The sequence below is a fragment of the Daphnia pulicaria genome, chromosome 3 (genome assembly GCF_021234035.1).
Source record: "Daphnia pulicaria isolate SC F1-1A chromosome 3, SC_F0-13Bv2, whole genome shotgun sequence".
Lineage (NCBI taxonomy): Eukaryota > Metazoa > Arthropoda > Branchiopoda > Diplostraca > Daphniidae > Daphnia > Daphnia pulicaria.
In genome coordinates, this window is record NC_060915.1 from 7,919,711 (window position 1) to 7,943,640 (window position 23,930).

General features: G+C 44.7%; 1 protein-coding gene and 2 long non-coding RNA genes across 3 annotated transcripts; all 3 read left to right on the forward strand.

The window, feature by feature from the left end:
• Positions 1 to 205: 205 nt before the first annotated feature.
• Positions 206 to 22,357, forward strand: LOC124328269. The gene is made up of 3 exons (XR_006916247.1): positions 206 to 559; positions 616 to 709; positions 21,406 to 22,357. It is a non-coding gene; the product is annotated as an uncharacterized LOC124328269 (long non-coding RNA).
• Positions 3,155 to 6,840, forward strand: LOC124328270. The gene is made up of 2 exons (XR_006916248.1): positions 3,155 to 3,677; positions 5,131 to 6,840. It is a non-coding gene; the product is annotated as an uncharacterized LOC124328270 (long non-coding RNA).
• LOC124328268 (homeotic protein female sterile-like) lies at positions 7,286 to 18,566 on the forward strand. The gene is made up of 5 exons (XM_046786980.1): positions 7,286 to 8,345; positions 9,990 to 10,110; positions 10,184 to 10,973; positions 17,109 to 17,380; positions 17,779 to 18,566. The coding sequence occupies exons 1-5, from the start codon at positions 7,966 to 7,968 to the stop codon at positions 18,187 to 18,189; spliced, it is 1,974 nt and encodes a 657-aa protein (XP_046642936.1). The 5' UTR covers positions 7,286 to 7,965; the 3' UTR covers positions 18,190 to 18,566.
• Positions 22,358 to 23,930: the final 1,573 nt, after the last annotated feature.

The window sequence follows — 23,930 nt, forward strand, 5'->3', positions numbered from 1 at the left end:
TTTGACATGAAAATAATCCCGATCTGTCTAGCAGATCTTGAGCGCTGGCGATCAAACCGCTTTTATCGTTTTTTGCGGTTTGGTTTTAGGGAAGGGGTTAATTTTCTTTTGAATTTGGCGGGTGGTGAGGGCGGGGAGGGCGAATTTTGAATATCGATATCTTAATAATCGTGGTTAATTAAAATATTTGTGTCGTCTGCTTTGAGGCTTTCGGTTTTCACAGTTTCGAAAAAGCAAAACGAGAGGAAAGAACGAGACGAAGTTTCAGTTTTCAATATTTTGTATCATAAAAAACTGAACAGATCACTGGTTTGATGGAAACGTGTAGTGCGTGGCTGCAAGAGAAATAGCAGAACAAATAAAATGTGGTCGTCGTGTGAACTTTTTCGGGTGTCGTGAGCCAGTGAGTCCCAGCCATGCTCTCCACTCCATGCTATTTCTCAATTGAATAAAACTAAGAATACCATTGGAATGATTTTGGGAGCTTACACAGAAGAGTTGAACCTGTTCCAAATATGTGAAATGTTGGTGCCCGACTACAGTGAATAGCATTTATCATGTATGCTTGTTATTGGTAGAGTTTGTTTGCTCTATGTAACCTTTACCTTTGTGTAGATTTCAGGTCCACTTTTGCCAGCCATTGTAACCACAAGATGTGCAAGTTTTGATACTGACCGTCATCACCAGCAATCAAAGCATCATCAATTGGGTAATGATTTTTGTTACTTTTATGACCTGATGTGTATTCCAATGGTGCCTGAAACTTGATAAAAGGGTATATTACAAATGGCAACTGATATAAAATTTTCATTTTCGAGGATGATGATTTGAAAGTTTTGGCACATGATCGCAGCAAACTCGTCTGCGTACCTCTCGTATCGCATTCCTCCCTGGAAACTCTTTTTTTACATTCTTCGGCTTGATCTTCCACTCTGTTAACATGTATAACTTTTAAAGAGGGGGCGAGCTATAGGGCGGAGATATACAACGGGGTATATATACAACATTCAAAATAATTGATGCATATTAGGCTAGAGCACTATATAGCATGCAGTCAGTGTCTCGCCAAAACAAAAAAAAAAAAAAAGAGAATAGAATTAGGACTTTTCTTTTTTTCCCAAAAAGTTGAAGGGGGAAGAAAAAGGGAGTCACGTGACCTGGACGGATGCATTTCCGAGTGAAGTTGCCACCCCCTGCTGTGCTCTTCTTCTTCTTCTTCTTTTACTTTTCTACAAGAAGAAAACTGCCGGTAACTCAACACCAGACTCCATTGACAACACAAATCACGATTCCGACGAGATTTATTTATACATCCAGTCTCTCTCTCTCTGGCTCATGATTGCTTCCATAATGCGCTTTCGCGTACCCGTTGCTCCTTTCCCCCAAAAAAGTTTTCACTCTCGTTTCTACCCTTTTAAATCTTTCTGGCCTATAATGGAAATTTCGCTTTGCGATGAATTATTAAAAGGAAGAAAGAAAAAACATTTACATTTTAGCCTACGTCTATTTTTTTTTGTGAAATGTCATTTGTCTTAAAAGGTTTTTCGTTCTGGGAGTTATGCAAAGTGTCATCTCCCTGACTGCTCTTGTTCTATCTCGAGTCTTGACCTTTTCATGAATCACTGATTTGAATACAAAAGGACGAAGGAGAAGAGAAGCAAGAAATCGATGAAATCATAAAAGGAGCGGTCCAGTGTCCTTCCTCTGTACACTGCGCAGTGCATGGAATAAATGTCTGGAGGATAGAAGAAGAAGGAGAAGAAAAAAAAAAAGAACAGAACATCGGTCAGTATACATGTACCGGTTTCACTTCTTTGTCGTCATGACTTTCTTTTTTCTTTTTCTTTTGGGAAATTTTGTCTTTCGGTTCGGCGAGCTTCCTTTTTTTTTTTTCGTCTGGCCAGAGTCCCGAATAATCTTGTCAAAAAATGAGAAGAAAAAGTGGAAGAAAAAAGTAAAGAGGACGGAGGGGGAAAAAAAAATGGGAAAACAACAAATCTAATACGACTAGATATCTCATTCGAAAGCGGAGAGTGAGTGAGTGGAGAGAAGATCCGGATCCATTAATCACCGATGGAACTAGCCGTGATTCCCTGGGAAACTTGACTCACCTATTCTTCTTCTTCTTCTTTTCCTTCCAGGTTTTTTTTTTTTTTTACCTTTTTTTTTTAATTTCTCTACTCTCTCGAAATCTATACAGATACCAGTATATATACCGTCTACACACGTATAATACAAATGTAAGGCTTCTCCGTGCTGGTGCCGTGCTCCATTGATTTCCTTGTAAATAAATAGAAGAAGAATTCTGTAAGCCGCATTCCACAGCAGCAGCAGCAGCTCTTTTCTTCTTCTTCTTCTTCTTCTTCTCCTCTTGTATGATTCTCAGAGAATCGGGGCCCAGGACTTGTATCTCGCATTTCTATTTGAAAAACGCGCATAACTTGCGCATAATAGCAGACGCGGAATCAAAGTGTTGCCGAGCTTGTGAAAAGAGACGCTGGTTGAATCGAGCAAATTATGCCGAATCATCAGACGAATCGTTGGCCGTCATCAGTTATATACATCAAAATCATCATCATAATAATTCAATTCATGGAGGTAAAAAAAAAAAGTAAAGTCCCTTTTTTATTCCAGCCAGGCCCATCCACTCCCCCCTTGGAGGAATATTTACTATTTTTCGATAAAAGCGGGGAGTTTGATATAGGGAAGAGAGTCTGAATGATGATATAGAGGGGGGTAAGTTGTGCTTTTGAATTGAGTCAAGTGAACATTTTATACGGGCTGTTATTAAAGAGATTGGGTGAGCGTTACCTGACTCCTCTATACACTGTATAATATGTTGTATATATCACAGACTCTAACACTGAGCTGTGGGGAAAAGAGTTATATATACTAGGAGATATAGACTGTGAGAGAAGGGGGTGAAAATGATACCCTTGGCATCTCTTTTTTTTCCCTCCCGTCTATTATATTCGCTCGCCCTTTTCTTTCCTGATTCTATTTGATCTTTCGCGTATCTACGATCGAGTTGTATATAGTAGTATAGTACCACAATTAGCCGATATGATTGTTGGAACCACGGCAGCTCTATACATGGTCTTTATGTATAATCCACCCTTTTATTTCTTTTGGCGTTGTTCTCGCTCTCCATTTCTTTCCCACCGTGATTGCATCGCCAAATTTGCCGTCACGGATCAGAAACCATTGGAAAGGAAATGACGGGGAACGCAGCAGAGTGTAGACGGTAGATATGTATTAAGAAATATGGAAATATATGACGGGCAGACTCTATGACCTCCAGACGAATCACGCCATTCATTCCGATTTGATGTTATTCGCTTGTCTACAAAAATATTTTCGGAATACGCCTCGATTTGTATTCAAAAGTCTCACCAACTTGTTTTGTTTTTTCCAGATTTCCAGAAAAATGGAATGCGCAATAGTGTCAGAAATGAATTTTTTTTGGCGTGTGTGTATGTGTGTGTCTATATGGTGTCTACTTCTAAAGTCTTATAAGGTGTCGAGAGTGTATCAAGCGTCTGGGTCGAGTGAGCAAGTGACACTTGATACTGCAGGCCGACGTGGTTTCGGTGTGAAGGACAGCTACAAGCCTCGTTCTATACACTCAACTCCGCCACCATCACCACCAGCATCCACCGAGTAAAATGTGTAAAAAAGTACACAGCATAATAATCCCTCGTTCTTCTTCACTTTTCTTTTTTTCTTCAGCCGCCTTCTCATTTTCACACAGGCAATGTTATTTTTATCCTCTTCTGGTGTTTTTCCGGGGGTGTAAGTTAACCAAAATTTTTCCCTTCAAAAAAGAGAGATGACGTTGAAAACGGGTGTGAGTGCGCACTGTATATTTATTATTATTCTTATGTTACACATATTTTTTTTCTTTTTTTTTTTAAAAAAGAGAATTTTTTTAAAACGCTCTATTCAACCGCCTACGGCACGGAAAAGTTCCAAACACACGCTGCTGCTGGACGGCATTTTTTAAGTTTTTATTTTTTTCATTCGGTTGCCGCACTTCTGCAGTTGACTCGAGCGGATGATATTGCACGGCTGTTGTTGATATGTGACGAACCAGAAACATCAGGGAGGGACGTGGCGGCAGCTTTGACCGCGGGACTCACGCTGGGACTCGACCGCTTAGCCCCCAGAAGGGGGCCGGCCCATGGCAGCAGTGTGCGCTCTCTCTCTCTCTCTTTCAATGTTGTCTCGACTTTCTGTCTCTCTTTTTTCTTTCCTTATTCTCTGCGTTCTACCGCTGTACAGTCGGCGGGCTGCTGCTGCTCCTTGTTCGAGCTGTCACGGACACGCACTCTGTACCCGCAAACCACCGCCTCCCTTGAACAACGTCGACAGTTTCTCTCTCTCCCGTTTTCTTCTTTCTTTTGATTGCCCTCCTATTTTTGAATGCCCACTCTGTTGGGTGTGCAGTGGGACCATCTATGACGCAATAACGCTTATTGTCGTCCCCCGTTCGATTTTTGATAGGGCCGCCCCATCTCTTTGATCGACTTTGGCGTCTGGGCTGCTCTAATGTATAGAGTTATTACGACAGTTTTTATTTTTGCGCTTTTATGTTCAATGTAATCTTTCTCATTAGTATACTATTTCGGGACGCGGAATAATATTGAATTACCTCATAAACACTCTGCGTCCGGCGAGGGACGTTTCATGTATATAAATAGTGTTTCGCGCTTCTGTTTGCATTTGCGCGTAAAAACGGTGGTCGGCCAATTATGATTAGTGGACGCGACGTCAATACGCGATACCATCACCCGACCGTAACGGCAACCATCTAAAGAGCGTTACATTTTGACGCAGCTTTATTTGCTTTTGGATCATCAAGGACTCGTCGCCGTTGCGTAATTCACCTGCTGCAATGTATAAATACAGTTGAGTGCAAATCTTTTTGATTTGCCTTCATCATATAAAAAGGAAAAGAAAAATAAGCCAGGGCCATTCATATGAAAAATAAATCAAAAGGGTACTCGACTAGAAGGGAAAAAAAGGGAAAGTTGAGGGTTGATCTGATCGTTTTATTTTTAAATTTACCTATACCGTATAAATAGTTTCATATATAAAAAAGAAACACAAAATTATTTCTTTCCCTTATAGGAGCGAACGGACTGGTTTTTCAACTTCCCGGGCGGTCTTCAAACTGTAGCCCATCGTCGTCCGAGACAAGCAATAACATCTTTAGGCCTGTACAGCAGCAGCATGCCAGGGCCTGTGCATGCTGGCCTACTGATACGCACCTAATAGTGTTGGGCTCTTTTAAAAAAAACCAACGAGCTGGGCACTCCTATTAGTTAATGATGCCGTTGATGAGGTTCCTCCTTTGCCTATCCTAACTATAGACTACACATATATATTCATTTGTGTTGTTTCTATGTGTATAAACACACACGCATCTACACAAGCCGACGGCGGTTTTGTTCTTCATTAGCCGCCGGACCCTTCTCTCATCTCCAAAACAATAAATAATCCTAAATTCGCTTGATGGGGGTTGGACCGAGGGGAAAACAAAGAAAGAAAACAAATCCATTAAGAAAGAATATTTGAATAAGTTGAGATTTCTGGCACAACATGAAAATGTCGTTTTTGATTCAAATGCACTTACGTAATAAAATAACGTTTCAATAGATTTAAAGTAGACACTGAAATGAGAGGAAGCGGCTCGCGTTCATACATAAAACTGGGTCGACCCTTCTTTTTGACAGGTTAATTGTTCTGTCGGACGCAAAGACATGTCCGATTTTTCTTCATTTGGATTTATTCCAGTTCTGTCCATCGTCCAGTTTGACTTTTTTTTTTCTTTTGAATAAAACGTGTGACGTCGTCCGTCATTTGTCGAGACAAGGCCTTTCGCCTGTCTTGAGACCATTTGTCCTCCAAGATGATCTCCTTCGATAAAAGACCGCCGAGAAATTTAAAAAAAAACCTATCGGGAAAAAAAATTGCGGGAGTATATTTTCGGTCATTGAGTCACTAACCGTTTTTGACATATTCCGCGCGGCGGCACGATCGGCACAAATTCCAGCCGTTCTGCGTCAATCGCAAATCGACTCTGACGTTTGTCTTGGAATTGCTCAAAAAGTAACGTTTGCCATCTGTACAATTGAAATGTCTAAAAGAAAATTAATCAAAAGAGAGCACAAGACAGACACAAAAGACGCATCAAATAGTTTGAGAATGACGTCAGCCGGACACTGTATCGAATTACAATTTGCATACGTCAATCGAATCGTCGAAGGGGCACTGTCAAAACGGAGCAATTCTATAATACGCTGCTGCTGGCCTTTATCGAATAGGTCACTTGGGTCTGAAAGACTAAAAGGACCGTAAGAAATCATTCTAGCTTCTAGCTCTCTTTAACGTGAATCGGAGGATTATATAAGTGAAACGGGCGGGTCGAGCGCTGACGAGAAGTTGACGTGCCGGCGTCGCGGGACCGTGTGAGGCACCGGACGGGAAAGCGAACCCGCTGCCTCTCTCCTGCCATGTGGACGACGCGGAAGCTTCAACTGTGACGTCACTGATGATGGGCGACCAATGAGCGGTAAGCTCCACCCTTCTTGCCCTAGACCCCGCCCTTTTGCTCGGCCATTTTACCTTACATCCAATGGCCTAGTCCGCCCTCTTTCTCCCTCTACTTCCTTCCTTCCTTCCTTCCTTCCTTCCTTCCTATTCCTTGGGAATGACTCGGAAGAATGGAGAGAAGGCAACAGCACGCTCTGGCGACATATTGGATGATGTACGCACGCGCGCACGCGTTCACGACCGCGGAAGAGCTACCAACTGTACAAACGAAACAACAAAAAAAGACAAGAAAAATACGGAACGAGTCGGATGATGGCGTCGCCGTCAAAGAGCTTGGGTTACACTCCTTGTGGACGGTCGTTGTGAGTTTGTTCCTCCCCCGCCAGCAGAGCTCTGCTGTATATAATATCAAAGTTCACCATCGAAATTTTACAAAAATTCACAGAAAATAAAGGGAACAACACTTTAGTATCAAGAAAAACAAAAACAAGATCGAATCGCTTATTCCCTTTCTGTACATTGGAGAGAGAGGAAAAAACTGATAGCCGGGCAGCAGCATCGTCGCTCTCTGCTGTTCATCGCCGCCTACTCGCGACCTTCCCTCGGCGCATTTCAACTTCGGCGCACAGGACAGAGAGCGGTCTCCTCCCCACCCACCCACCCACCATCCCGACTCTCTCTCTCATCCGCCCGCCTCGTTTCGAGAAAAACACGCACGCGGAGAAAAAAAAAAGTAAAAGGGAAAAAGGACAAGTGGTGAGCAACATCTTTGCTTTTTCGTGGGCTGGGCGTGTTGTGTGTGTGCGGTGGTGCTGGTGCTGTTGTCGAGACGCGATCCGGTAAACAACAATCGGGTCGGAGAGCAGGCGGAGAAGAAGGCGCGTTCCTGGACGACCCTCACAACGTTCTTCCTCCCCTCCTTCTCTCTCTCTCTTATGCAGCAGAGTCGGGCGTCGTAGGCGGAGTTTCGGTCAACCGACAGGAGCAGTGCAGTGGCACAACACGCAGTGAGCGGAGGGCAAAAAGGAAAAAAAAGGTGAAGGAGCAGAGAGATCCGAAGCGGGATCTTCATTCTTCGACAGCAGTCGGCTGATGTGGTATAGGCTTAATAGACGCGTCGCCAGCAGCAGCATCTTCGTTGGCTTCGGCTGGGCGTCGTGACTCACGCCAGCACACGCAAACGGGCCCCTTGTGTCTTCAGATCCTATCTCGTTTAGAGAGAGACGGGCAGGAAGAAGAAGAAGAAAAGTGAGTGCGCCAGATCGTCGTTGGGTGTGAATAGAAACACTCGAGATAGGAATCGCGGGATTCAAGGTGAGAGGCGCCGGGAGTCGTCCGTTTGATTATTGGGCGGTGAAAAAAGTGAGTGAGGGGGGAAATCGAGCGTGATTTATCGGCGGGCCGGCCACCATGCCGGTGATGTCAACTGAGACGGCCGGCGACGATCAACAGGCCACGGCAGTGACAATCAAACACGAATCCTCTTCGGGCAGCAGCATGCATCAGTTGCTCTCCAATTCAGTGGCGGCCGCCACGGCCTCGTCCGGCGGCGGCGGAATGGGCGGCGGAACCATGGGCGGCATCGTCGGCAGCGAGCATCACTCGCCGTCGCCGACGACTCTGTGCGGCGGCTGCGGATTCAAAATCACCGACCGCTACTATTTGGTGGCCGTCGAACGGGCCTGGCACAGCGAGTGCCTCAGGTGCGGAGAGTGCCGACGGCCGCTGGACACGGCCCTGTCCTGCTTCTCCCGCCAGTCACGAATCTACTGCCGTGACGATTACTACAGGTATATACATAAGCGTGTGTGCTGTGTCATATGTGTTATCCCAGCCTCCTCGTCTAAACCCTCCTTCTCCTCCCTCACGCCGCATGCTGAAATTAGACTTTCACTTTTTGCTCGTAACACGACATCATCACAGCAGTCTACAGCGTCTAAAATTCCCTCGGGACATGTTTATAGGACGTGTGTATCAGAGCAGCAGCAGCAGGAGCAGAATTGAACTTTAGACTCACGTCACCCAAGTTACAAAGTTCAATGGTTTCCTTTTCGTCGTGGAAATAACGAGCGAGCGCAGAAAAGTCATGGGACGAAATTTTCATTTGCCACTAATATACATACGTTAACCCAGATTTGAATCGTCAATTTGTTTAGACTATACATCTGTGTTAGCAGCAGCAGCGATCTGAATTCGTTAGCATTATTATTATTATTTTTTTTTTTTTTGGGGGGGGGGGGGTGATTGATTGATGGCTCTTAACGATGTGAGAGGATCAAATTATAGCCAAATAAAAGGATCGATTCAGGCCTATGCCGGGAACAGCGTAATCTTTTTAATGTCTAATTTAGACGGACGGATATATACTACTGGAACAACAACCGGCTGCTGCCCAGTGTAAAAAAAGGGGGAAGAAAACAAGAGTAACCACCCATGACCCACACCATAAACAATATTTTTGCTGTAATTCAGTTATCGTGGGTCATCAGTTCGTGTCGTTGGCTTATCATCCGTACAAGAAAAGAAGAAGCTCTCTCGCGGGAGGGGAATAAATCATTCGTAAAACCATCCGAGAGTATCGTGTTGGAGGTCACGTTCTCCATCATGCAGCTGATGTTAAAAATAAAATCAAATGCAATTCATAAACAAACTCACCAACAGCACAAAAAAATAATAAAATAAAACGGGGTGATATTCGATCCGTCCTTATTCCAAATTGACCTTGAAAAGAAATTATTTTTTCGTTCGTCGTGTGCATTTCGAAATTTGGGTCGGAATAGGGAAGGAGCCATGGCTGGTAAAAAAAGAGGCCTAGCCGCGTTATTGCGTCATACTAATAATAATATAGTAAGCTGCGTAGTGTTTAAAGGCATCGCCACCGATGAAGATTGTTACCAGGTTGTCTCTCCACGCCACATTTCCCATGTGGCTTTGTAGCTGATGTGGGAAATAGACCAAATGCTGGGCGGGTTGCGTGTTGCACTTTGCAGGGGATGCTCGCCCCTCACGGCCAGCAGCAGCAGTCTCTGTCCGCTGCTGTTTATTGTTTTTGTGTCCAATGGTCGAGCTGTCAGTTGCGTCAGAAAACGGGATAACAGTGCGGGATGTCGAGCGTAGGGAATTCGTAATGAGCGTGTCACCTTGTTGTCACCTGATTCTTTCCATATTTTTTTCTGGTCGTGGCCCGTCAGACGTCCAGTTCAGGTGTGTGGTGTTCCAGTAGCCGCCCCAATTCCCATTCTCCCACTCATGATTTATTCATATAGGGGGGACTGGGGGGAGGGGAAGAATTTGGCCCCGGCAGTCACGTTGATATTTGCACAGCTATCGCCAAAAAGACAACAAAGAAATTCCAACAATCCATCAAAAACTATCTGCATGGCTCATGACTTTCTTCTTAACTTCTTTTGTCTTTTTTCTATTCGTAACGGCAGATTGTTTGGCGTGAGACGTTGCAATCGCTGCTGTCTGCCGCTAGGATCCAACGAACTGGTCATGAGAGCCCGCGACGCCGTCTTCCACCTGGCCTGCTTCACTTGCGCTGCCTGCAACCAGGTTTAAACAATATGCAATATTGCGCAATCAAATTGTATTTCAACATTCTTTTTTTGGATTTCTGAATGGGCAGCCGCTGGCCAAAGGTGACATTTTCGGGATGCGGGACGGAATCGTCTACTGTCGACTTCACTACGAGATGCTCCAGAATCCGGCGACGCTGACGTCATCTCACCAATCGCATCAGCACGGCCTCCTCATGTCTCACCCGATGCAAGGCAACAACAACGGACTGATGGGCACTCCCGACGGCCCGTGCGATCTCTCGTCTTGCGGTCCACACCACGGGCTTTTGCCGCCGTCCGGCTTCCATCACCCGCATTTGATGCCGCCGGAATCGGTCAGCCCCAGCCAGCACATGATCAACATCCTCTCCTCATCGGGCGTTGATCCGGTCAACGATTCGTCCTATCCGTCCGGATTGCGTCCCAGCATCTTTGGCGGAAGCGTGGCCGCTGGCGGACAGGACTACCTCCACAATCCGTCGGCCAACGATTTCCAGCGCTGTCTGGGTGGAAGCGGATCGGCCGTTTCGAGTTTCTTCCCGTCGCTGTCGTCGAGCGGAGGACTGGGCAACGGCGGCTTGGGTGGCAATTCACCCGGCTCCGGCTCGTTGGGCCATCATCACAGTGTTCAGAAAGGACGGCCCCGGAAGCGAAAGATTCCTCCGGCGGCGGCAGCAGTTGCGGCAGCGGCGGCTCTCGTCCATTCCAGCAACAACAATAACAACAACAACAACAACAACAACGGCGGTGGTGGTGGTGGCGGCGGCGGGTCGACGGGCAATCATTCAGATTCGACCATCCTGGGCCAGCAACAACACCTGAACGCGGCCAACCTCAGGCAACTCACTGCCGGAATCGGTTAGTTTCAAATTTCAAATTTTATTCGCGGGCTTTTATTCCATGCGTTTCGTAAGCGACGGCCAACGGGCAACTGCCAATGTTTATCAAACGCGTACATGGGGACATGCGTGACAGCTCGGTGGAGGCAATCGTGAGGGGAGGAGGGCCTATGTCACGACGACATCCAACGCAGGTGGAATTCATTTCCATATTCCAACATGAGAGTTGGAAACTGGTTTGACGATGCCGAAACCAAAACGCAGGGTTCGTTACTGGCCATCCATTTCAATGATCGGCTCATCAATCAGCTGACGCAAAATATGCGTGTGGATCCGAAAGAGAAATTTAAAGAAAAAGAAAGGGGCATATAACAATAAGAAAGAAAGAAATCAAACGAACGAATATTAACGAACAGTGTCAACGATCTTATCGACGATTAATTGCGCCCATTTCCCCTCCCCCCCTTTTTGTGAGTGGTTTCGAGGGGGAATTACTTCGGCGCATTATGCATCGCCTGGTTATGATTTATATCAGCGGACGTCTTTTCACGTAGCCCTTTCGCAATCGGCCACTTAAAAAAAAAGCAAAAAAAAATCGGCGAGTGGACCGTAGTCAAAGGATGTTGGATAAGAACCCAGCCCGAAGCTCTTAGAAACACGTACGCATCACTCCACAGTCCACCTTTTCTCTCTGTGTGGATATCTATCCTTCAAATAATTGAACGGGGATGCCATGCTGATAGATTTCTAAAGGTAGATGAGGTCGACACGCTGTCACAGCAGCACCTGTGCCCGCTTGTCGCGCGCCCGGCCGTGTCGACGACAAACAGAACTAATAAATACGCAACCCCAAGCCATCCATCCATCCACGACTTGGAACCGAAATTTTTATACTGGTTCAAGATTGAAAATAGCTCCGATATCCTACATGGTTTTCTATCCCCTATGTATTTATATATTTGACTATCAATTATCGTTTCTTCTCATTTATTTTTCGAGTTTTTATTGACTTATCGCCACTTTCAATCGGGAATGACCCAATGTCGATTCATTTGCCTTGAAACAGCATTCGATCTTTATGGTCCGCTCGAATAGAATTGATTGAATTTCCCGTCATTCAATATTGACTTTTAGTTATCATTGCGATATACTACTCTTGAAATCGAAACATCAAAAGTCACGACCGTTCTGATGGGTCGTCGTGGTCATTAAGACCCCCAAGTACAATTTTCTAGGAACGATTTCAGCGGGTGTATAGCGCTCGCCATATATTGAGTTGTAAAGCGTAGAAACCGGGCGCGTTGACTCATTGGTCGAGCCAGCCTTTTGCTCCTAAGCGCGCATTATTATTATGCAAGTTGAAGCCAAACTAAGAAATCAGGAGGGTGGAAGAAAAAAAGAAATGTATCCTTCAGAGAGTTGTCGCAAGTGATGACAGTTTGACAGGTCGAGTCAAAACGCGTACTTTTCTTAACGACCTCCCTCCTCCTCCCCGCCCCTCCTTTACCATGCTTTGGTGATGTGCCCCCCATCTCTAACCTTGTGCTGTGCCATTCTCTTTTGAGAGAATGCCAATGTACATACGGCTGGCCCTGTTTAGTCTGCAAGTTCACAAGAAAGAAGAGTCTGAAAATGAAGAAGAAGAACTGTGGGGAACTTGGTGCGCTTTAGTGGAAGCTGGAAGAGGGGGGCTGTATATAGACCTTGTATATTGCATGACGCAGTGAGTGAATGTTGAGACAAGAAGTGTAGGCTCTGACCTTTAAGGACTGTCAAGGGGGCCCCCAGAAAAACACGACGCTCAGGTCATTCATCCATCCATCCATCAGCGCCCAACTGGCGAGGTCTCTGCGGTCCAACATGAGGCGCTCGCGCTCCTCTCACCCAAAAGGCGTCCAGCACCAGCAGTTATTCTCTCCCTCATTTCAAGTCACTTAAAATAGTAACCGAGACTCAAAAAGCCACTACTTTCTTATTTGGGAAGAAGTCTAAAATGTTGAGACTTTTTTCGGGATGTCATTGCCCAGTAATGTCGACTCCTCTCGCTCTAGACGCGTATAGCGCCGTATATAATTGGGAGCGCGTGTGGCTCGTTCGTCCTGCCGCACTCCCGTGGCCTTCTGACTGTGTTGTGCTGACGTCCGTCCAAGGCAACGCGCTGATGCGCTCGTTTCCCAATCAAATATCCCGGCCAACCCTCAGCCGAGGGATCGATGGTCTATGACGTTGATTACATGTTCTCCCGCATTTGCAGTTCAGCAACAGGCAAACATGGGTGAGAATAGGACACCGCTGCTTTTGGCGTCCTTGGATGTCATTAGCCCATCGATCAATGACTCGCCCAAGGCCGAACGGATTTGATTCAATCAAAACCCCAACCTGTTAATTGAAAGGTTATCACCTCTCTATTTCACTTTCTCTATCCCGTCCCGTCTGTTTATCACAGTGCGGGTTCCGCGCTTTTTGGCCAGCCCCTCTCCGATATCCACACCATGGCGTCTCTCTTCCGCTTTACATTATGTCCACTCCGCGTTAGCAGATAGAGACACAGTCGAGGGATAGTATATGGAAAATAAAAAGAAACCTTCATCTCTCGCTGGACTGTGTGACTGCTGGGAGAGAAAAAGAGAGTTGTGCTGCTGAGAGTTTCACAGTTGAAAAGAGGTCGCGTGTTCGGGGTCAGCCGGGCTTCGAATATCTGGCGCCTCTCCGGCTCATTTCTCCCCTTTCACACGTGAACCATATAGTACACACAAAGTCTCTGTCCAGCATATAGTATATACGTACTTTTTGACCAACATCAAATCAAATAGCCCTTATTTGTTTGTTTTTCCTAAGAAATATTTGACTTGATTCGATAAACTCAGGCCTATACCTAATGTTGTCTAAAATTCCCAAACAACTAGGGGGCTGAGATTAAAGAAAAAGCTTAGTCTTCGAATAGCGACTTTCAAATGTCTTATTGGCGTATGTATGTGCTTATGGCTTATGTACATGTTGGGTGCGTCTAGCAATGACCATCAGACTTTGGCAACCGACTTCTAATTGGCCTGTCGGATTTCCCTGTGAAAAGAGAAACGAGCTTCAGCTAATATAGGCGGATTGCGAGTTGCAAGAAATCAGGAGCCGTTGCCGACGTGTGTAGTGTACTCTCATCTTTCACGGATTCAGCGCGCTCACACGGGACTCAAAAAGAAAACAGGCAAGACCCTTTGGTGCTGTCCGATGGCGTCGGTGTGTACCCAGCAGAAGACTCTCTAATCCTCACGAGCGTATATTTTATAATCCGCCACGCCATTGCGCGTCGCTCCGAAATAAGAGCAACGATATACAAATTGATAGAAAAAAGGCAGGGACAATTCTCGACAGTGTATGCTATACTGTACAAATTGATTCTAATCGCCGGCAACTGTTTCTTATATATAGTCGATGCGCAACGCGCGCGGGGGGAACCGGGGGGAATAGATACCGGCACGCGACCCCATTATGGGCCGCGTCCGTCATCCTCGGGATTTTCTTCAGGATCAACGCAATTTGCTACCGAAAAATGGCCATCGGTTAAATCAACAAAATGAAAATCTAGGGCGAAAAAAGAGGAAAAAGAATACAAAAATAATGTCTGAGCAGACTACAGCAGGGAAATCTCCTTTGCGTGGCGCATCATCTTTCACTGGCGGAACCTCAACCGCTGCTGCGTATATATCCACCGTAGTAGTACACACATATAGTATAGTAGTCAAATTATATAACGATTCTAACGTGAGACTGCCAGCCTCCTTCTCGTCTATACTACGTGTGTGTAGCCAAGCGATGGCGCGGGGTGAAGAGGAGGAGAATTTCCCACCCGTCCTTATTCCACCAGGAGCGAGCAGCAGCAGACGTATCGCATTACACGCCGTTTTGACTCTCTTGCGTCGATCGATCCACAACGAGTGCTGCACGGTGCATAGAAGCGAACGGGAAAATAGACGCCAGAGAGTGAACTCCTCTCTCTCTCTCTCGCTCAGACTCGGCTGCTGATGTGAAAAACCACCAAAATGGGGAGGTTGAGGAGAAGAAGAAGAAGAAGGATGTGGAGAGGGCGAGGCCCATTCTCTGCTTATGACGATGAAAATCGATAATGCATCTCTCGGGCTCCGACGCTATAACACACGAAAAGGGATGTAAAAACATACACAAAAGTAATTTTATTTTTCTTAGCTGATGTTACAGGAAATGGGTACCCCGTTAATCCGTTATTCAAAACGACATTTGAACTGCGCCCTATGTTTACTAGAGGAGGATGTATAGACGCATTTGATTGGCTAAATGTAATCGGATGTGTATTAAGTTATAGATGATGGATCCTATTATACGAAACAATAGCGCGGAGGGGTGCAGCAGGCCTAGAAAGTATACGTACAAATCATCCAAGGCTGTCTGTTGTATAGAGATTAATCTGTCAAATCTCTTTTGCCTTTTATTTTTCTGGTTATTTTGTTCGTCTCCCTCTGAGCGAACAACCTCCCCATCGGTAGATCGCGACGGGGTGCTCTGCAGGTGAGCAACACCTGCTTTGACTATCGACAGCTCTAAATCCATCCATCCGTATACTACATACATCCATGCTGGAGAGCCCACCCTATAATGTAGAGTCACTGATGACGGGGTTTTGCTGGGCGAAACGCAATCATTAACCGTCGCCTTTTCTCTGTCTGCCAATCCGGCCAGCATCTATACACACACAATAGATGATCACCTCGCCCAGTATGTCGGGGTGGAACATAGCGACTCTTCGATAATGAGGAGCCGAGGTAGAATAATATAAGGAGGCGTTTCGTGGAATTGGGCAACCTGGAGATAGATAATACAGCAGAGGGGGGGTCATATTATATCTAGAATATAAACGAACTGCTGAGACCCCCCTCGGAGACTTGGACCCTTTCCAGTTTCCATCGCTGGATTGTTCCGTTTCTCTGACGTGTTCGTCGTGGCGGACGGGCGGCGGCAACTCGATCGGTCATCACCACCGACGCATTGACGAACTGCTGCGGTTATCTTTACGACACGTGGCTTTTCTTTCTCCTCTTTCCGGATGGCCGGTCGAGAGTGTCCATGTCACCTAGGTAACGCCGTCCTATACAGTAGTAGAATATATGCACGGCGCTCTTTTCCAAACTTTGGCTTTAGTTGTAATAATCCCACCAACTTGGATATCCATTCGGCTTAAAAATTGCCAGTTGGCCCGTTGTGTGTTCAGGTGAAAGGGGTCCAAATTTTCTGCGTGGACCTCACAGGGCGATCTGAACGATTCAGGTGTCATTGGCTCCGTGTTTCCTCCCTTTTAAAATTTCCTTTTTGTAAATGGAGAAACAAAAGTAAAGCAAGGGAAATCCGTTTAAGCTCTAAACGGTGCATAGCCCCCACGGGCTTATATGCGCGTAGTATCTCCAGTCTGGGATCAATTCCGTTTTGCCAGCATGTTGGAATGATGGGATTATAACGATACACGGACAGCGTATACACGTATACCCGTTGTCCGATTAGAAAAATCCATTAAAAGAAGGAGGAGAGGCCAGTGGCGAATTTGCGATTCTGTGTTGATATGTATTCGTCGGAATAAGAAAACTTGTGCGGTCCACCGATGGATGGCATACACACAGGTGATGCCGATCCTTTCAAGTTCCCAGCTGATAAGAACCCCCCTTTTTGTGAGTGTGCATCTCTATCGTATCCTCTCTTTTTAAAGTGGCTCCTGTTTGTGACCTTTTCGGTCCAACCTCCGTCAAAAAGTCCCCACAATATGCATCGTCGATAGGCAACTCCTTTTCTGACCATGTTCTCCAACTGCATTGATCGGCAGTCGCAACATAAAAGAAATCGAAACTATAATACATCCACTCGTCGAATCTGTGCAGTCTCGATTAAATCGTGATATAATCAGTGCATGCAACAACGTCATTCATCATATGCGCCGTCAGATCAATTGAAGCGCGTGTGCGTGTATAGGATTCGATTCCTGTTTACACTCCTTGCGTCCACTTGAAATCGATGACTTTTTGAATTGAACAAATCAATGCCAATTACAGATAGCTGAACGATTTCATTCATTTCATTTCGTCTAAATGTTGACCACTTTGCTTTCGGTTGTGTGTGCGTTTCTCCCCATGAGCAGATATGCTGGGCTCCAGTGCGGATTTGTCGTCGATGGAGGGGATGGTGTACGACAGTTCGGGGACGAACGGAAGCGCCAGCGGAGGAGGCGGTGGGGGCGGATCTTCGTCTCAACAACAGCAGCAGCAACAGAGGACAAAGCGGATGCGGACGTCCTTCAAACACCACCAACTACGAACCATGAAGTCCTACTTCGCCATCAATCAGAATCCGGATGCCAAAGATCTCAAGCAGCTGGCCCAGAAGACTGGACTCTCGAAACGCGTACTCCAGGTGAAAACGACGATTGATTTCTTGATTTAAAAACTATAAAACAGAAAAATACCGTATATCTTTTTCCCTTTCGTTTGGGATCTCAACTATATGAAATAGAGAATAGCTTGAGCTTTTCTGTCTAACAAGAGCATCTTGAACAGTCTATTATTAGTTCCTATAGAAAAAAATTGGGAATCTCATAGTCCAATATATATATAAGCTCCATCTTTGCACAAGTCTCGGCTGTAACAAAAGCTCTAGATTCTGCTGGATAACATCAAGAACATCGTATTATTGTTGCGTTGTAAAACTGATGCGCTACGTCTATACGCGGGTTGGGGGGGGGGGGAATTGATGTTCCTTGAATTTCTTTTTTTTCCTAACCGAATCTGATTCGTGAATGGTGGGCCCACCAGGTTTGGTTCCAGAACGCCCGAGCGAAATGGCGCCGCAACATAATGCGACAGCAAGATGGCGGCGGCAGTGGCGGAGGAGGCGGAGTGGGCGGAGGCGGAGGAGGGGCTGGCGGAACGTCTTCGATCAAAGATGGCGACCTCCTGACAGCGTCGGCGTCGTCGTCTTCGTCGCAGCTCGAACAACAACAACAGCAGCAGCAGCAGCAGCAGCAGCAGCACCCTCATCATCATCATCAGCACCAGCACCAGCAGCACCAGCAGCAGCACCAGCAGCCTCAACAGTCGCATCACCGCGTTTCGGCCTCTCTCGGTGAGTTGACTCCGCCGGGAAGCGCCGGCGGAATGACCCACTCGTCGGCCGTCTCCAACGAAGATGCCAGCTCCAATTTAGTCTTCAGTGATCTGTACTAGAAATAGCCACACACAACACAAACACTATACACACACTATCTACCTATTAGTAGAGTAGACTTTCTGCTCCCCCCCCTCTCTCAACCTATACACGACGATACCCGACGATACCTATAGACAGTTACTATATAGCGTACAACAAAAGTATACGTTTAACTATTACATACAGAGACCGCGATTTTTTAAACAAAAGTCGACTAGTGTCCCACATGTGTCTGTGTATAGACACTCTCTCAATTTGTTTGGTGCTGTTGCTGTTAGGTTTGATTGTCATTCGTCATTTTTATTTGATTTTATTTTTCATCTTTTTGGACATGTTCTTGTTTCAGTTTTTTGTTCAGCGTTAAATATAGGACCTGTGTTATAACATCGTCAACAACGCGCCGCTAATTCACTTCTTTATTTATCGACATAAAGACTTTTGTACTATAACGGCGTCAGTGTGTAATAGCGTTGATGTATTATTATTATTGTCATTCAGCAGCATAATCCGATCCCCCCTTTTAACCCATTTTTTTTTTTAAATATTATTATTTGAAATTTCAATTCACGTTTCGCTCGGATATGATGATGACGATACGCGAAATTGTTTTGGATTTTTTTTTCAATTCGTTTGTCATTCTAAAAGAATAACAATCGATCTGTTTTTTGTTTTTTTCTGTTTTTCACTTTAGTTTGGTTTGATTGTTTTCTATATTATACCCCCTCCAGTTTTTCATGTTTTTGAATGAAAAGTCCTTTTTGGTTGGAATTCTATGGAATTTGTGTTAAGGCGAGCTTACATTAATTTTTACACGAATTTCCTAACCACGATGGCTGCTGTTGCGATGTTTTCAGCATATCCTATAAAACTCGCCGTCGGGAAATCAACACATGTCATCATCATCGTCATTTTCAGGTGACGCTTTTTATGATGAAACAATAAACGTTCCTGTCTTTGCATTGAGTCCTTCTATATTTACGTCAATCATTTCCTTTTTTTTCCCCTTGTGCATCTCTCTACGTGTCTTCAACGTAATGACGTAATCTAGACAATAGGGCGTGTCACATCTTCAAGATCTCTTACAGAGACAGTCCGGCCGGACCTTCGGATCGTATTTACAGATCGTAACGTATATAGGCGTATACAATTATATACAAAACATGTTGATAGGGGGGAAAAAACAAAATATACTTTGCTCGGAGCAACATTAATACCGTCTGTTATATATTCCGGCCGGCTTCTATATATTCTCCCAACGGATGGATGGCCAGACTGTCGCTGGAGGGCCTCTATACGGAGAAGGGCAACTCCATCCTCACCAGAGTAGTCAGTCGCAATGTTACACGCATCATACGTGAAAAGGGAAGGAGGGGGGAGGACGGAAGAGAGCTCGAAAAGATGTAGGAAGGAGCGTGGACTGGCAACAGCACCAGTCTCGGTTTCAGAGCGTCATGCTCCACTCCTAATTAGACTAATATGTCCAAGCTGATGCTGTATGCTGCTGGCTCGTCAAGACCGGGAGAAGAGCTGCTGCTGCTGCTGCAGACTAGTGCCAAAGAACTTACCCAAGTGATGATGGGGTGCTGGGAATACACTGCGTTCTGTGCTTGTGGATATATTTTCGGCACTGTACTACTCTACAGTATATAGGGGGAGAGGGGCTATATACTATATATATGTAGAGTCTATTGAGGATGGATGCCGATAGCGGAGCGAAGGGTAGCACGTTCCGGTCGCGTGCCCGGGCGTCGTTCTCTTCTTCCACTACACTTGCTCCCCTCCAAGTTGTTTCACGCATCAATTCTCTTTGCTTTTTTTTATTTTGGCCCATTATGTATATACGAGACGGACAAATTCACAACTTTTATAGTGTGGACGTAGATGACGCTCTTTGTGTATTATACGCAATCATGTCACGCGGTAATTTATACGAAATCATTTATTCCGTGGCCTACACGGACGGATTTAAATTTTTTGGGTTTGAAATGAACATGAACAGTGTGAGACGTGTTCATTCAGAGCTGATGTTATCTATAGCCCATTTTTGTTTTTAATTAGAAGACTGAATCGACGAACTCTGCTGTGAGAGCAAAGCAGCTATCTAAAATTGTCCAACAAAAGGGAGTGACTGAATCCTAATGGACGGATTTGTTTTTAACAGGCGCATGACTTGAATCACCACATTGGACGATTTTTAAAAATAGATATTCCAAGTTCAACGTGATAATGGGTGGCATCCAATCACGTTCACATATATATGTCCGCGCTGTATATAAGGCGGAGAACGTTATTCCCTCTTGGCTTCCACCTGGGGGGTGTTATTAAGACCGGTTTTTCGAACGATTTGCGAACATAAAAAATAATCCCGTTCCGTTCAGCATCGAGCGCGGGAGAGAAAGTCAGAAAACTGTTTTTATCCTTTTTTGCCGTTTGGATTTAAGGGGGGGGGGGGCGATTTATAAATTCTAGTCGATATCTTAAGTATTCCAAATTTAGCGATTAGTGTCGTCTGCTATTCGTTATCGTTACAACACAAGTAGGCCTACTCAAGCATTCGAAACAAGTTTCGAAAAGGAGACTAATAATATAATATAAGATTTCATAGAAAAACGGAACGATCACTTTTTGAGATTTGGACATGGATGCTCAAAATAGAATTACAAAAAAGTGGTCATCGTTGTGTCATTTATGGTGTCGCAGCTCTCCAAGCTCCATTCTGTTTGGCAGGTAAATATATACTCAGAATAAAAATGGGATGACTGGGAGCTTACATAAAAGAATAAAACTTGTTCCAAGTTTGTGAATGGTTATTTCCTAGCAATTATTTATCCACTTGTCAATGCATGGCAGATTGTTTGCACTATATTGTAACTTTTTTCTCTGTGCAGATTTGGGGCCTGAGCCAGCCATCGTAACAGCAAAGTTTTGCTTGTGCTAGGACTCCAGTCATATGATTTGCCTGATGACCTCCTGACTCAATCACAGTGTCATCGCTTAGGTAATAATTTTCGTTACTTTTATTAACCTGCAAGTGACCTGTCAGATTTTGTAATGAGGCATGACTTGCATAAATGCAGTGTATTTCAGCATGGAAATCTTCAATTCTCCTGTTCATTAACAATTAGATTATTATACCCCTGGTTTACAACTGGTGTTTTATTTTCAACTTTTCCTTGCTTGTTATTGTTTCTGTAAATATTTGTTTTTGTAATCTATTGTTATTTTTCATTTAGATAAACAGCATCCCGTTTCATTGCAGAAACTTCCAGTGTCGACCGAGTTAAGGATTTCTTCAATTCCTATTCTTTAAATGTCCTCGTGTACGCCCATGCGAGTTTGGGTGTATTCACGAGGACTCCATTTTACCTATCCCTCCTGCCTGGTAGATTCAACTTTTCTGTGGATGGATGGAGCACCTGGATGTGGATACCTGGCTGTATTTCCCAGGCTTCAAGGTAGGACAAATTCATTTCTATCTTTCCTTTCTGACTATTGAGTGTCGTTGATTTGAAATAGTTGCGGAGTACGGAATACGAATATTCCCGGGCAGCAGGTGGTTTTCCTTTGCCCTGTTTGTTTTTCTGAGTCAGGGTTCAGGGTTCATTAAATAGCGTGTGTGAAGAACCACTGCAGAACAGGCCTGTTTTTATACCTCGCAACTTTGTCTGTGGGTAAACAATCAAGTTCAGAAACATTTGAACTTATAACACTTGAAGCAAAATGAAATTTGAACAATTTTTTTTTCACCAAGAGGGTCTTGCCACCACACCAACACTTTCTGGTTCTCCATGAAATAAATATGAGACAATTTTTGGATGAGGTACAAATCCGAGTAATAGTGCGCGTCACGGTTTTGAAATGGTGACCGACGTCACGGTGCCTTTGTGACTTGAAAATCGAGCGAGACGGTAACGCTTCACGTAGAGAGCCAAGTGGCGTGCAAAATTCGAACCGTGGGTGTGTATACGAATGGGTCGGCGTTCGGTCACGTGACCACCTTTCTTATTTTCTTTTGATGACATTTGACGCCGCGAGCGTTGACGGCGCGTGTAGGCGGACGCCACCATCCACCGCCGTCACTCCCAGCGTTCGGCGCACATCATTATTTCACCCTCGATCCTAAGTAGGCCTACTTATCATATGAATTCACGGCATTGAGGATGTTTTTCTTGTTTTTTTTTCTCATACCACTCCCACTGTTATACTGAATTTAGGAAATCAAAAAATAGATCTATCAATTATTCTTTTGGTGAATACGGAAATGAAATCATTTTGACGATTTAATCATTCCGGATCTTGGGAACGGAATAACAAATTCCATATATAACAGACAAAAATTGTTAGTGATACAAATACCCATTAGCGAGAAATATAACGAACGCGAGTTAAGAAAATGTGACAGAGCCCCTTTTATTGATTGCAATACCTGTTTTACAATGTGGTTTCTATACGATGAAATCGATGGGAAAAGAGCTCCGGGAAACAGTTGTGGTACGTTATGGTTTCAAGTTTCGCGAAAACAACCATGTTTATAGCTACGCATCTAATGCGTGAATGAATTTTCAAAGTAAAATGTTTAAGTGCGCTCTCTAGAAGAGTATTGATTATTCTTTCCTGGTAATGCTCTACATTTGGCAATGTGGAGCCAACAACTCGTAAACGAATAGACACTGTACACTATCTATTGTGGGAAACTCTTTTAAAAGGGACAAAGGAATAGAACTGTACAGCAAAACGAAAAAAACAAAAACAAAAAAAACATACGAAATATAAAAAAGCACACGCTCATAAACTCTCCGCTGGGAATCTATATGATAATAGAATCAGTTGAAGGGGTTCATTATTATTATGATGGCGTATTGGCCAAAAAAAAAGAGAAAAGGACGGAGTAAAAAAGAAAAAGAAAAAAATAGAATCAAAAACTAAAAACGACGCAACAGGGGGGCTAAGGGTTCTTTATTGGAGGGGATAGTTAGCGAAGGGGGGAGTGATGAGAGAAAGAGAGACCCACACAGTCCCGGGTCACGTGCTGGCTGTGCCGCTGGATGCCCGGTCCTGTTGGGATTCTCTCATCTATCCTGTATATTATAACGTCGGACATGTATATACATATATACAATGGGGAAACAGAAGAAGAAGAGAAGGAAAAAGAAAAAAGGAGAAGAAAATCCAGTGTACGTTTGGGGTTTATTTTTACAAGGGGAGGGTTACACACAGAGTCACGCGGCCTTATCATATTCAATCCACGGGAGGTCTTTCTCCCGTTTCATGGCGAAAGGGGCTGCTGCCGCTGGCCAGAGGGTGAGAGAGAGAGAGAGAGGGGGGTAGATTTTTTTTCTTCTTTTTAGGTGTTCCAGTCGTGTAGACACCAATGGGCTGCCCAGCATCAGGTCCGACAGTCGTATACGGCATTAAGTAGCACCGCAAAACGCGTGCCGTAAACACAGAAATGATCTGTCGGTCGTTCCGCTAGCCTGCCTTTCAATGGACGTAATAGATTTGTTTGCTCGCCACCAGAAATCAGCACCCAGTAGTACATGTCGCCGTAATCAGTGGACAATCAAAGCCAAGTTTCCAGTTAGATCGTGTGTCAAACAAGACAGACTCTAATATCGCTATTATTTTCCTGCGACAAGATAAAAGCCAAACAGATGAGCTGCTCCAGTTCATCGCTTTGATTTATGAGTTATTGGGAGGAAGAAATCTTAAATTAACCTTTTCCTTTACCCGACGGTTCCCATGTCGTTCCGTGTTCCTT

What these genes read in the sequence shown, in the direction of transcription:
- LOC124328268 (XM_046786980.1), top strand. Translation starts at nt 7,966, where the DNA reads ATGCCGGTGATGTCAACTGAGACGGCCGGCGACGATCAACAGGCCACG. An exon ending in TGCCGTGACGATTACTACAG is followed by an intron (nt 8,346 to 9,989) that starts GTATATACATAA and finishes TCGTAACGGCAG; the next exon opens with ATTGTTTGGCGTGAGACGTT. An exon ending in CTTGCGCTGCCTGCAACCAG is followed by an intron (nt 10,111 to 10,183) that starts GTTTAAACAATA and finishes CTGAATGGGCAG; the next exon opens with CCGCTGGCCAAAGGTGACAT.